The following is a 15415-nucleotide window of genomic DNA, read 5'->3' on the forward strand; positions in this document are numbered from 1 at the left end:
AATAAAACAATATTGCTAAAATAATATACATATTTCTTCCGTTTCTTATATGTATATATATATACGAGCTAATTTAAAATCGATAAGGCTCTAATATAGTACTGCTATGTCGATTGCAGAAGAAAAAAAAAAGAAAAAGAAAACAAAACAAAAAAAAGTAAAAGAAAAAAATGAAAATATCGAATCACAATAGTACAAATAATAAAAATTCTACGTATGCGTTATTCACTGGTCCGAAATTGTTTAAAGCTCAATGCGATTCGAATAGTAGAAGTACGTTCGCTCGAGCGATCGACGGAGAACGTTTGCACTTTTTCGCGCTAAACACGGTAGAATCGATGACATACATATAGATGCAGGTATAGATCTATCGTATACCCGTAGTTTGTCGTTTCGTGCAAGGATTACCGATATACATTTTGCGTAGGGTACAATCCTGCGAAAGGTTTCGATTTCGACGCGAAATCAAGGCACACGGTTCGTTGGTAATAATTAGCATTAGGCTTTAACAACTTTGGAACGCTAACTCTGATTACGTTTCAGTCTCTCGAGTCCACGATGCGCTAATCAGTCTTCCGTAAAAGTTAATCCGAGAGGAGGATTCTACGAGCCTCCGTCTGGTTCTCGGCGTTTATATCAGTTCATGGTAAATCTTTGCATCGTCGTTGGACGTGTTCTATGGCTTGCCGTTAAAAACGGCAACGTACTACTAAGAGAGGTTTATCGAGGTTTCTGAGAGGTTTATCGAAACGCTAATTCGATCTGCTTTTCGATTTCGCTTTATCTTTCTCTTGTTCCGTTTCTACGCGTGTCGTACGCGCGTTCCCTGGCTATCGTCTCCCGTAATAACTGTTACACTAATTCACGAATATCATGGCGAACGATCCTTTGTTACAAACAAGATTACAGTACGTCTAGTTCCGCGGTACGGAGACACCTAGGCGACTCCTACAAACCGGCGCGGCGCGGTGGGAGAAACGAGAACACCGCGTTTAGTTATGGTTACAGGAATCGGAGCCAACGCCATCCTCCTCTTTGACCAACGTAGGTGGGGGGACTATCACGCGAACATCCGACACGGACTTACGACCCACCGAAAGATCCTCAACCTGATCTTCGTTGGTTTGCTGTTGTTGTTGCTGTTGTTTCGCGGAGTGTATAACGGGGCTGAGACTGCACCGGGTGATATCTAACATTTCACGATCGATGGGACCCTCCCTGGCTTTGTAAGCCTCCAGGACCGAACCTGGATTCTCAATGACCGCGTTGCTGTTCTCGTTCTCATTCTCGGACAACGCGCCGCCGTATATGCTGCCGTTCACGTTGCCGCCGATCCCGTACGGGAAACAGGCGCCGCTGCCGTTCGAGCCGCGTTTAAAAGGCCGCGACGTTGTGATCCCGAGTTTTTTCACCTTGTCGTAAAGGGTTCGAGATGGTACGCCGTACTTACGTGCTGCCTGCAACGCGCTCATCCCCGAACGCACCGCTTCGATCGCGGACAGGATGTCGTTTCGCGTGTACTGTTTGTACCGTTTCCACTCGGGCTTCGGCGTCGGAACACAATTCAAGATTCCTAAACAAACAAACGAACAAGCAACTATAACAACAATTGCCAGATATATTTTCATTTTGACTTTCATTTCCGTTTCGAGAAAGAGTTCATCCTTTTTCTACACCCCAGAGTCGGAGTAGCGTGATAAAATCGTAGTCAGGTTTTTATGACTGAAAATTATTTCGATCCGAGTCGTGTCGTTTTCAATGCTACAACGTAAAATCGATGTTAACACATTACACTGTCCAACACCAAAATCGTTTTGCAATATCTGTTGGGTGATTCTTATACACTTTGTCATCCTAAAACCAAATCTGAAAGCAGAATTGCTCCATCAGGCAACGTTTTCGAAAAATATTGGTTTTTGTAAAAATGCACGATTTTGATAAAAAATGACGTGTTATGCAAAAACTAAACACGCGAGTAAGTTCAAATTTGAGTCAAGAGATAGAGGGGACTCTCCTCTAGATATTCATATAGTCAATTATATTTTTATGTACTTCCTAATAGTTGTAAATGGTTGTTAAAGTTCGAAAATGTGGCGACGCGGGTACTTTGTACGCTCTATTTTTGTATTTATGTGTAAAATCCTTTATCTAGCAGGAATTTACTATACAGGAATGCATTCTACAGACATTTTTGGTAAAGAAACCATTTACGAAAAGTATTTGGTTCCCTTAATGTACGAGAAGGTTCAGAAAATGTTAATTGACAGCGTGTGCGCGATGCGCCATTGCAGCCTTTTCTCGACTCGCCAGGGCCGTCGCTATACGTAGTCGACGTTGGTACCACTCAAGTGTGTCTTTGCTTACTATGCTTAATTAGATACATTTTTTTTTGTCTTTTTGGGTGCCAATCATTATAAAAGATTATAAAAGTACCAGTTATATTCACATTTCATTGTGGAAATGCTTAATAAAGAAAATTGAATACAAAAACTTACCTATTTCTGATGTAAACAAATTAAAAATGTTTCCGCCTTGCTTGACGCTTGTTCCTGGTATCCCGATTTTCAATAATAAGTGTCCAGCAGTAATCAGCAAGCATCGCACATAAGTCTTTTCCTTTGTAACGTTTTTCCATTGTTGAAATATCTTGGTGAAAGATTAATGCTGGAATCGCATTCCTTGTTTTGATTTTAAAATAATTTCGTCATGAATATAACAAAAACAGTCCGGCTGATTTATACACTTCCGCGACATTTTATCGATTTAATATAGAGCAATCTGTCTTAATTATGTACTTCGATCAATAAAATCGATAAAAATAGTCCCATTTACATAGTGTTTGGACTTATTTTAATCGGAAGAATCTTGAATGTCCATTGGTATTACAATTATAAAGATAAGACAACAATTACTGAAAATAAAATTTTCCAGTCATCGCATTGCTGCGGTCAATTTTCTTTATTAAGCATTTCCACAATGAAATGTGAATATAACTCGTATTTTTATAACCTTTTGTAGTGATTGGCACCCAAAAAGACAAAAAAATGTATGTAATTAAGCATAGTAAGCAAAGACATACTTGAGTGGTACCAACGTCGACTACGCATAGCGACGGCCCTGGCGAGTCGAGAAAAGGCTGCAATGGCCGTCTGGCGCGAACGCGTCGCGCACACGCTGTCAATTAACATTTTCAAGGAACCAAATACTTTTCGTGAATGGTTTCTTTACCAAAAATGTCTGTAGAATGCATTCCTGTATAGTAAATTCCTGCTAGATAAAGGATTTTACACATAAATACAAAAATAGAGCGTACAAAGTACCCGCGTCGCCACATTTTCAAACTTTAACAACCATTTACAACTATTAGGAAGTACATAGAAATATAATTGACTATATGAATATCTAGAGGAGAGTCCCCTCTATCTCTTGACTCAAATTTGAACTTACTCGCGTGTTTAGTTTTTGCATAGCACGTCATTTTTTATCAAAATCATGCATTTTTACAAAAACCAATATTTATCGAAAACGTTGCGTGATGGAGCAATTCTGCTTTCAGATTTGGTTTTAGGATGACAAAGTGTATAAGAATCACCCAACAGGCATTGCAAAACTCGAAAAAAGTTTGATTTTGTTGGACAGTGATTATCTACCAGCGATTATTCCATAACATTTGGAAGTCTATGGGCCCATCAAGATCAACAGCAACCACGACAGAAACTTCAATCGTAGACCAACGACCCACCCTCAATAACGTAAAAAGCCTATTTAACGCGTCGAGTCGCTATCTTACGGTCGCATAATAATATAACAGCGTGAAAAAGGATTCTCGGTAAGTTCTACCGTGGCAAAGAACTGGTTGCGAAAAAAATCTAACGGTACAGCCCGTTAGCGTTTCGAAAAGTTTCCGGTATGCTGGCTGGCTCGCTCTCCCTTACCTGATTTAACGTCCCCGGGATAGGACTGCGGCGAGGGTTGCTTATCGTCCTCGTCCATCATGGACACGTCCGTGTAGGGACTATGCGCGGGCTCCCCCTGTGTCGAGATATCCTGACTGTTGCGTCTGTCGTTTTCGTGGTACGAGCCGTTGCTGCTTGTGTGCCTGAAGTGATTGCTCTCCTGACTGTCCGAGTGCAACAAAGGTATGCCTTGCGAGCTGTCTGCGTGTCCCTGGCCGAGTACCGTCCTGAGGATCGGTGTGTCCCTGTTCAGCAACATGTTCGAGAGCTTTTTCCGTTTGAGCGGGGAGGTTTCGAAGCCGTTATCGTACGATCCAGTCAGAATCGATTGTTGGGAAAGATGCGGCGGCGCTACCTGGTGGTTCGATCCGACGTGAGAGGAAATGGGAATCCCCGAGAGGGGCCACATGTGCAAAGGGAGTCGATTCGAGCCCCTTTCCATCGATGACTTCCCGTAGACGGTGTACGAGGAGCCGGTGGAGTGCGGCGGCGACGTGTGACCGCTGCTGTGAGCCACGCTGCTGGTCGTGCTCGTGCTAATCGCCGGTGGAGGAGACATCGAGGTCTCGACCTCCTCGCGGCGACCTTGCGAGGAGGAACCGTTCTCTTCTACCAGGCCCTTGACCTTGAGCACCTCGGCGACCTTGAGAAGGCCTGCCAGTTGCTCCTGCGCTACGTTCACTTCGCCTCGGTACATGTACTCGAGGATCGCCTTGATCTCCGAATATTTCACGTCCTTTAGGACGACGATCGGATGCTTGCACGGCAGGTCGATGAACAACGTTTGAAAGTAGGAGGAACAGGCGGCCAACACCATCTTGTGACACTTGACCGAAGCACCGCCGTCCACCGCCAGGGTCACGTCGGTGAACGCTTCGTTCTGCAGCAGTTCGTCGAACACCGTCAGCAGATTCGAACGGTGGTTGTTCCAACGCAGGCAATATTGTTGCGACGTGCTCGCCATCGTGGGGAACGATGTTATCGCTGTCTGCCTGTCTGCCTGCCTGCCTGCTTGCCTGCGGCGATACCTGGAAAAGGATGCGCGATTAGAACGGACGGTAGAGAAATCGAGAGAGCCCGGGATTTGGTTCTTTTCGACTGGAATGTGTTCCCTATTCCCAGAACTGTACCTCGGCTTTACCGCGATACGATGCACTTGCCAGCCACCGAGACTAGAGCAAAACTACTTGTTTGCAATTTTCGATTAAAGATTTATCTATGAAAATTTTTATTTCAATCGACTGTCGCGCGTATCCGAACGAATCTACGCGATAACTTTGGACCTACGGTTGAAGCCACCTATACGACATTATTTCTAAAATAAGAAAACTCTTGTCGCGCGTTTTGACCTGTCGTCTCGTGCAAGTGTTAAACGCGTTACGCAATCTGATCGCGAGTCTTAAGTTTTTGAAAATATTAAACCACGCGTTCGGAAAACGGTAGCGCGTCCAACGCAGTCTCGGGGAGAGTGAAAAGTCGTTAACCGAATTCGGTAATTACCGCCGCCGTGACTCACTCACGTGGAACTAGTTCCCCCAATTTACCAGGTTCGCCTAATGCCGAGAAAATGAGTAAAACAACCGAGCGAAGCGGCGCGCATGTGCGGAACACGAGCATGCCTTCAGGCCAACGCATACGAGAGGAAGTTGTGCGATCGCGAACACGATACGAATCGATTCTCTCGTGCGTCCGGGGGTTCGAACACGCGATTAAAACCGTGTCTGTTCCCCCGTGCTCTTGCTGTGTCAATGACCTACATACATATACAAATCGCGATAGCAACATCCACTCTCTCTTTCCCTCAAACGTGACAACCGTCGTTCCAGGAACTAGCAAAACAAACGAAACTTAAATTTCACTCCCCGAATATTTCCGCAAGAATGATCTATCGATCGTTGGAACGCGATACACAGCGAGAACTTACTCTGCGAGACGGTGCCCTTTCTCCCTTATACGATGGCGCCGCGCCGTGAACGTTCAAATGGCCGCCGAGGTGTATGCCAGGAGACGCGCACGAGTCCGCGTGCGTGTGCACTCGCATCCGCAGTTTTCTCTTGAAATTTCTCGATGTTCTCCGCACACCAACAGCAACCCTCTGCCGACCGACTGAACCACGTTTTCCAGGCCTCAGCTGTTATTTTGCATGGCGATCGTGGAAGCGCGTGCGCGAATAGCGCGCGAAACTCGACTTGTTGCGAACGGACCGATCAAAACAAACCTCGTGACTTCATTCTCGCTGAACTGCGCGTGGTCTGCACACATGCGCACCAACGTGGATCAACACTGGTTGTCGGATGCGCTACTGTGAACGCGCGCGCGCGCGCACACACAAGACTCCAGCCGAGAAAAACGAAAATCTGATTTTCTATCCCCCCTCCCCTCCTTCTCTCTTCCTTCGTGTCTCTGTCTCTGTTGGGTTCACTTGCGATTTCTCTCTGGTCTCAAGAGCAGTCTCGAAAAGGCTCGGTTACGTTCATCGTTCAGGGTTCCTTTCAGTTTTTCCTATTCTCCGTGGTTTGTGTGGGTGCGCGCGCGCTTTTCCTCTGGCCGCTTCTCTTTCTCCAGGTCCGTTTTGTCGGCGATGCTCTTCTATTTTGTTCTATGTTGGGCAACAGCGTCTCGTCGGTTGTTGCGATACGAGTGCACACCCGCAGCAGCAGGACGAAGTCGATGCGCGAACGGAAACCCTCTCCTACGACCTACTCGGCGACCACTGAGCACCGACGAGCCCGTACGTTTAGAAGACGCACTCGGCCGAGAGCTGGTCATGGCTCGACTCGCATAGGGGTGGCCGCGCCAACATGTGTTAGTGCGTTGCTCTCTATCTCTCTGACTCTCTCTCTCTCTCCCCCTCCCTCCCTCCCTCTCTCTCTCTCTCTCTCTCTCTCTTTCTCTCATCTTCGCCGTCTCTCTATCCGCACGACGGCTGTCTGTTTTCTCTCTGTCCGTGTGCGCCTCCGTCTCTATGTATGCGCTAGGAGAGCGTGAGTGGCGTCGCAGTGGCAGTGGCGTAACCGACACGCTTCTCATGCGAAATATTTCTAGAGGATCTTTACAGCTGATTCTTCTTGAATCGTTGTACGGAGTAACCGCTCGACACAAGTAAGGACTACTTTTATACCACGGTTAGGACAATTTTTTAAGACCGATCGAACCCGGCGAGAACAGACGATTCGAAAGAAACAAAATTGCGAACAAAAATGCGAAGTCTGCGCCGTTTCTCTTTCGTAATATCCGGGAAAATCTTATGAAAAATAACGCTCGATCGTTACATTTTCTTTCAGAGATCTGCTAACTGTTTTGCGGGAGGACAACTTTTGCCAGAAAGTTTGTAATAGATTTCAGGCTGAACAAACGAGAAGTTGCTTAAACGACCCACAGTTTGCTAATTACGATCGCGATAATCGCCGTTAAACAGCAGTATTCGTGACGTTAATGACCACGAGCCCAAGGTCAAAGGGCTATTATTCCATTGCCAAGCCGCGTTGCGTGGATCTAGCGAAGCAATTGTAAGAGGACGCATCAAACCGATTGATTTCGTTAAAATATGGCTAAAAAATGCGAAGCTTCGGGGTTACGCCACTGAATAGAACACACTAGGAGAGACTTGCACAGACATCGTCGACCCTGGTTGCACGATCGGCCAATCACACAGCGTCTAGGCCAATATCCTGCGGGATACGACGCATACATATGCAACCAGTGCATACGTGCAGCTATATGCGTGCGTAGACACCGATGTGTCGTTGTATGCGTACACCCACGTCTTTTACCCGGATATCATCGCTAGCGATGGCTCCTAGTTTTTTAAACTCGCGAGCTTTCGAACAATTCCTCTTTCTCTCTCCCTCTCCCTCGCCGTCTTGATAATTTTTCCTCAGTTGCAAATATAATTCTTCGGCCTTGTAAACACTAAGAAACAAATATAACAAGATACACGATCAAAAACAGAAAGGTCCTGATAAGTAAAAGCTGTAATGTTTTAGAACAAAATTAATGTACTTGCAGCCCTCCACGAGCCTCGATTGCTAATTCTATCCTCGAGTGTATTCCTCGAATAATTTCCTAAAAAGATTCGTCGCTCGATGATTTACCGAGCTAGTCATTGGCTGAATTGCCAGCCTTCGCGATTATAAATTATAATTGTTATAAATTTTCTGACCGATGAATCAATCGTTTTCGAATCAAGCATCGAAGCGTCGTCAATTTTTCAGGACCACACTGGAATTCGGAAATTCTTTTAATCGGGACCGTCTCGAGGCCATCGCTAATGCATTCGTGTTCAGTCCTCAGGCATCGAGGACGAAAAACCCGCGTGTCTGTAAGCGTCCCCGAAAATTGCCACCACGCCCAGTCTCTTGCGATGCGACCGCTGATTGCGCCTGCGTCTCCTTATAAAATCCTACGAATTTTCCCAGGGTTGTGGGCCCCTCCGTGTCCACGCAAATCAAATATGTGACTTATGGTGGCTACCTCGGTTCTCCACCCCCTAGAAGAACCAACCGGTAAGATCGGGCAAATATAACGGCAGGAAAAACTATACACACTCTCTTCTATTCCAAATTGTTTCCGTCACGACAGAACAAATTTTCAACAATCTTTTTAACAGTCTTAAAAATTCTCAGCAGGGTATGAATAATTTTTCGGTATACAGATCGGTGGCTACGGAAATGGCGCAAACTGTTGCACAATTTCCGCAGCCGTGGACGCGATAACACACATCGACGAAACAACACGAGGGAACGACGTTGGAACGCTATCGTTTCGGAACGAAGCAACGCGGCGCGTCGCTTCGGTTTCCGCTCGATAGTTTTTCTCTCTCCTGCTCTCTTGTTTCGTTTCTCATTTCCAGACTCCCGCGCCCCGCACCCCGCACCCCACACCCCGCACCACGAACAGTTTTCGCCGGTTCTGGCTTCTTTTTTTCACGAAAACCCGGTCGTCCCGTAACAACGGGGTGCTGCAGCCTCCTGCTAAATCTGGGATACCAACGCTGCACGTTTTATCCAGCACAGACCCGAGCATACGTTCAAAAGGTTTTGATTTTGTATTAACTCGCTTCAATTAACAGCTAAGAAAAATAATAGCTTCTGCTGTGCGACAGAGAAGATGTCGATTTTCGAATGTTATTGAAATGTGGCAAACTCTCCCGAAACCGAAGCGTTCGAGTCTTCGACAAATATGTGTTACGCAATGATGGAACGCAGCGAGCACGATAGTAATCGAAGCCTAATTTCAGGTTCCAACGATAAAAAAAACTAGTCACAGAAGTACGCAATAACAGGGCATCGATTGCCGAGTGGTGGATCAACGTTGTCGTCCGTTTTTCTTTTAAAATTGGCTCGGCCTGGTGTATGCTTGGTACAACATGCTCTAACGCAACGTCATGTATGGAATTTTTTCGGATGGCGCAGGGCACAGTGGTACAAGGATTCACCTCAAGAGCTTCGCCTTCCCCCTTTACCGTTGTCGTTTGACTCGCCTAGAACCCTCCACACTCTCGCAAACGCATACATGTACGCGCAGTATTCCGGGCGATAGAATCTGGCTAGGCAAGACTATACTTTCATGTTTTTTCATCTCCGAGGCGCGAAGCCCAAGTGCATAGACAACCGTTTCCAATTGTTTAATTATGAGGAAACACCATTAGCATCTGTTTTGCAATATTTAGTTTGACTTGAGTTTTGAATTTTTCCCTTCAGTCTAGCTAACATATGGCTGGCTGGCTGGCTAGCGAACGCGAACGCGTAGAAACGCGCGCAGACGATTTTCTTTTCGGCCGTAACATGTTATCATTTCTGTTTATTGTGTCCTCTTCTTTTAACGTACGAACTCGTCGAGATAAGGCGAATAGGGGAGGCGGAGGCGTGTAGATACTTTCGGTACTCTAGCCGCGGACACTTCGCGAGACCATGGTAAACAAATAGCGTCCATGTGGCATCGCGTAACGGTCTCATCGACGCGACGCGACGCCACGAGGCTACCTATTGCCAAAAATGTGTTTCGTCGGTGCGACGCGACGCGTCGTGGAAACGGGAAAAGTAAATTTTCGGGAGGGAACGCAATGCGTCCCCATGGATATATTAGTGATAGATAGTTACATGCTGCGTTGCACATTATCTATGAGCAAAGCGATGATAGAGGGATACCGACTGTTTGCTTATCGGGTCTACAGATAGCACGGCAGTGTCTTGATTCCGTATTCTCGCGTATTTTTGTCGAAATCCTCATTCCGCTCGAGGCGTGCTGGAAAGATAAGAAAAATTCATCGGATAGAAACGATCGAGAACATTGCACGCGTATCTCGCTGGAAACGAAGAAAAACAATTGGTGGGATGATATACCTACGCGGCACGGTATTCACATGCTGCATAGTGCACACTGCATACTGCATAAGAGAGCTGCATGTGTGTGGGTGTAAAGTCTTTTATGGGGGACCCATTTTTACACGGGTCCCAGGACCCTGATCTTGGGGCCCAGTTTCAGCTGTAAAGGTGGATGCGAGCAGTTTTTCGATCCCTCGGCAGGAACCTGTTTTCCCTCTGTGTTCGCTCTCCCTGTTGTCCTCGCGGTTCCATGGAGTCCCACGGAAATTCTGATTCCTACCGCATGTCCCTGGAAAATCGCTCCGAAATTCCTTCTCGCTTCGCTCTCTTCGAGATTCGACTGCACGCAAGAACCGTCTTGAAAATCTATAGCAAAAAAAGAAAGTATGTACTATTTTCAACAATTCGAATTCAAAAGCCTGTGCCCAGTGGCGCCGAATTACGAAGTAATTCAACCGCACTCGTAATTACGTGATTACGGCAAATACATAGACGTTGTATTCATTGAAAAGCACAATGTTCGAGTACAACGTATCTGATTAACACAACTACGTTAACGAATAACGTCTCGAACCGGTACAGAAAACTTGATCGATCGAGATGCTGAAAAAGGTCACGACAATGGGTTGGATCAGTCAACTGGGGCGAGTACAAAGTTACACAGGTGATTTCCTCATGCCCGGGTTCGGGGGTTGGATCGACAGAACCATCATGAATCCCGGTGGATCATCGACACCGAAAACTTTTTTACACGAGTCGTTGCTTCTTGAGGGTGTTCGCTCGGGCAATCGTTCAATGAAACCAGAGGGAAAGAGAAAGAGGAAGAGGGAGAGAGAGAGAGAGAGAGAGAGAGAGAGAGAGAAAGCGAGAGAAAGAAAGAAAGAAAGAAAAGGGTATTACGTGTCGCGGCGGTTCGGCGCAGGTGAATGGGGCATTGCACCCGACTCAACTCGGCCCGGCCCGGCCCGGCCCGGCGCGGCGCAGAGAGTAGAGAGGCGGCTGCAATGAATGACCCCCGGCGAAGGTTGATCTTAAACAGCAGAACGAAGTGCATTCGGTTACAGAGAATAATTGCACTTGACGCCCAAGGGTTCCCACCAGACCAGAAATACTTTCGCCATTGTAAGCCGAACAATGTATCAGCAGGTAGCTGATCATCGATTGGAATCCCCTCGGTCAATGGCCTTGCAATACACCACCAAACGGCGCCCCTTTTCATGGGTCACGACGTACAAGGTATTAATAAAAATCGGACAATCCTCTCTTTCTTTCTCTTCTCTCTCTCTCTCTCTCTCTCTCTCTCTCTCTCTCTCTCTCTCTCTCTCTCTCTCTCTCTCTCTCTCTCTCTCTCTCTAGTTTCCATGTATTATAGAATTAAACAATGACAATGCAGTTACATTAAAAAATATTCTCGCGATAGAGAGATACACCGCGAACATTGATCTTGAAAATTTAATTTAGTTTAATCTGATTTTTACTAATTCTGAGTTTCTTATAACGCGGTTTCCATATAACAGAGTACGAATTAATCGCGTTACAGGAGATTCGACTGTATCCAAAAAATGTGAAAGCAGGTATTAGAACTGTATGCGCAAACATTGTTTACGAAAAGCTGCAAAAGTAACCATACATTCCCTGAGACTTGTTCAAATTCCAAATTGTAGTTTAACCCTTTGCACTCGAGTGGTGACTCTGATGCACCACTAGAAATTATTGTGGCATTATTTCAAAGAAATTACAAAAATATTACAAAATATTTGTTACATTACAAAATTTCTATTTAATAGATTACTAAACATTTAATTATTATATGTGGTAATCGGATTAGTTTCGCATGAATAAAATGAAAATATTCCAAGACGGAAGAAAAATTTAGTTTTAGAATGAAAATAGCGCCGAGCGCAAAGGGTTAATGAGAACGAGAGGCTCGTAAGGATAAAAGATGCGAATAGAAAATGGTTTGCATAGTGATCGTTACATATTTTGTGAATCGGTAATCGGGGAGGAATCCGTGGCGCAACAAGTAACGGGACATCGGATTGTTGTTCTGTGGCAGCATACTATGCATCAGGGAGTCTGGGAATCGGCGGCAACAACATTTCGTTGCAACAAGAGAAAAACGACAAGCAAGGTGTATCGGATACGCCTTGTTCCTAAGCGTAGGGCCCTCGGTTTATCTGTGGTAGGCGAGTGTCAGTGGGTCGACACCCGCAAACCGGTCCGGATCACGTGGAATGCTAGCCTGCGGTGCGATGTTGCCACATATATGCATGATTTCCCAAAAGTGCATCCAGCAGGCCTGTTAATCGCGCGCGCGTTCGCGGGACATGCGTGCACGCGCACAGGCACGCACACATGGACGCAATCTCCCCCCGTTGCGACGTTCGTACGATTTCGAGAAAAACCGTGACTCTGGGGCCCCGAGTTTCACCAAACGGCCGCTGAAATAATATTCAGACCTTGCTTTCCGGTGACCTTCACTCGTGGCCACGTGTGCCACGGTGTAACCTGCGACATTTTCTCTCGAAAATTATCCAAATGATCTTTCCCCTATTTTTCTGAATAACAATAAGTCATTGGAGACATTGCACGATCATTGTGAAAGTTGCTTATCCTAAACTAGAAATTTCAAATGATAAAATCGATTGGCGACACATGATATCCCGTTACAGTAGTGTTACATGTTGATCTCATAACGCCCGAGAACAATGCACGCGGAACATATTATTTAATTTTCCGTTTGAAATTGAACTCTCGACCGGACAGAGGCGAGTGGAAAAATAACAACTTACAATTGCAAATGAAATAAGCTTACGAATGGCACGCAGCCGGTCGAGGATATCAAAAATTGATGCTACCGTTATCCAAGCCCAATGGCGTAACGTTCTGAACGACGGAAGTGTTTGTTCCAGAGAAGATAATCCGGCATTCGAACATTTTCGTTGCCGGTTGCTGTTCGCCGTCTGTCTCTGTTCTCTGCTTATAGAACGGACCTCTCGAGTGTAACAAGCCAACATATCGTCCCTCTAGCAGCGCAACGCAGCACCGCGGCAGAAGAAAACCGGCAGGACTCGATTTCTCCGCCAGGTCAAACTAGAAAGTGCCACATAATTTACGCATCTGTGAGAGTGACGTTCCCGTCGGCGATTGGACAACCCTACCCTCCAAGGTCATCCTTTTTCTATTCTCCAACGCGCGTCCTTTTTATGCCTGTCTGAACGGGATGGAAGGAGTTTTTATACACGGCGTGTCCTTGTCGAGCCCGACAATGGCTGCGTGTTTCCTGTGAGGCACCTGTTGTATCGTTGCTCTTTCTCGGCCACGCCTAATGTGCACATCCGACGCAACCGCGCGATCGACGAGACGAGCCGCATTTTTCCTATGCCTCTTTCCCCCTTTCCCTTCTTCCCCCCCCCCCCTCCCCGCCCCTCTCTTACCACGTTATGCCTACTTCACTCCGCCGCCGATTCCTCTGCAATAGACGAAAATAGTCTAACGTGGGGGAGAAAGAGATGAGAGCCTTTGTAACGTGCAAATGCAGACGATAAGAATAGCACACATACGTTCTGGAGAAGGGCGAGGAGGCAGCCCTTTTGTTCAAACATCGAGTTCGTTCCAACAGCTCCCCGGGTGAGTTGTTCCCTGGGTTCAAGGTTGCGTGATTTCACAACAGAAGCAGGAAACTGTCGCGGAGGAGTCACGGTTCATCGCCCTACGCCTATGCTCCGTTATCTACAACATATAGCAAATTAGTAAAAATCAAAACTCACCGGAAGAATTTAAGGTTGATACGTAGACTACGGATCTTTATGCACATGAGAATCGTTCGCATTCACCCGTTGCACTACGATTTATTTTACGATTACAATGACTAGAACTTCTTTGACGTTTATAATTCTCTAGGAAGAAAAGAAAATTTATATTTATTGTATACCCACGTATTTTCCACTGGATAAATATTGACCACAATAAAATAGAATTGAATTAGAATTTAGAGATTATTAATAATATACGTACTCAGCAAATTCTGTTCGAAATCTTCATCGCGAGTCTGACTCAATATTGTAGTACAAGTGGTTAATTACATATCAACCAAATAAGTTCTCTTTGGTGGTTTTATTAAGTTGCAAGAAATGTGTCGACACTCTTATTCACCAAATTATTTCCAGGGTAGTTTCACGCGTGTTTCGAAACCTAACGCGCGGAACCAGCGACGCACAGTGGGGTATTTGGCCCGAAAAGCCGAAAAAAGTCAATTTCAAAAATTTAACGTAAACTGTAATTTTTTTATTGCTCGAAGTTGTTGAATGTATGGAGAACAATGTATTACATTTTTTTATTCATTTGTAAGTTTATGAATCTCTCAACTTAATCGAAAGTCAAGAGATTCTATGACTTGTATTGCCTTTCCAATCATGCTATAACATATCGTACATTTATGAGTGATTTTTACATATTTTAAACAAGCTGTGTAATTTTTTGCTTTGTGTAATTTTTACACTTTTAGACTGTTTTCATTTTTTTATTATACTTATTTATAAAGTTATTAATATTTGTACATGATCAATAATTCAGAAATTATTTTTACAATTATAAGACTTCATTAACGATTTTATTATGGTTCTGAGTGAGTCCCGATGGTCTTTTTGGTCTCATTATATTCGGTAGAGATTTGTGATTCCAAGCTAATAAAGTTTGGTTCCGGATTTGTCCGGATTGATGTTTTATAGCCAATTTAGTATTAACGTTTAGAAGTGATTTACGTACGCCTATACGCCGTAATTAATAGTAATAATTTAAAAATATTCTTAAAATACATATCTACTTATTAAAACATTTCATGATCTATATATTTTGTTTTAAAATAATAATTTACATCATTTTAACATAATTTACGTGTAAACATACTTTTTCCAGCTTTTCGGTGCACGTACTCCACAATCGCAACGATTTTTCAAGGGTTTCCGATAATCAGAGGAAAAAAACAGTATTCAGATGTCTACAAATTTCAATACATAAAATTTCAGAAAAATTTTTTTTTTTTATAAAAAGTAAGGATCAATTTAATTTTTTAACTGTTAAGATATATTTTTGATTTCATAATGTTATAGCTGATGTTAAGACGAATTCAAC

General features: G+C 44.7%; 1 protein-coding gene and 1 long non-coding RNA gene across 2 annotated transcripts in view; both read right to left on the bottom strand.

The window, feature by feature from the left end:
• Positions 1–15415, bottom strand: part of LOC143359308 (uncharacterized) — a 47989-nt gene that overhangs the window by 8417 nt on the left and 24157 nt on the right. The window lies entirely within an intron of this gene.
• LOC143359281 (uncharacterized) lies at positions 932–5238 on the bottom strand. The gene is made up of 2 exons (XM_076797157.1): positions 3936–5238; positions 932–1573 (listed from the first exon to the last, which is right to left on the bottom strand). The coding sequence occupies exons 1-2, from the start codon at positions 4918–4920 to the stop codon at positions 993–995; spliced, it is 1566 nt and encodes a 521-aa protein (XP_076653272.1). The 5' UTR covers positions 4921–5238; the 3' UTR covers positions 932–992.

This window comes from Halictus rubicundus, chromosome 11 (genome assembly GCF_050948215.1).
Source record: "Halictus rubicundus isolate RS-2024b chromosome 11, iyHalRubi1_principal, whole genome shotgun sequence".
Lineage (NCBI taxonomy): Eukaryota > Metazoa > Arthropoda > Insecta > Hymenoptera > Halictidae > Halictus > Halictus rubicundus.

What these genes read in the sequence shown, in the direction of transcription:
- LOC143359281 (XM_076797157.1), bottom strand. Translation starts at nt 4,920, where the DNA reads ATGGCGAGCACGTCGCAACAATATTGCCTGCGTTGGAACAACCACCGT. An exon ending in TCCCGGGGACGTTAAATCAG is followed by an intron (nt 1,574 to 3,935) that starts GTAAGGGAGAGC and finishes TTGTTTGTTTAG; the next exon opens with GAATCTTGAATTGTGTTCCG.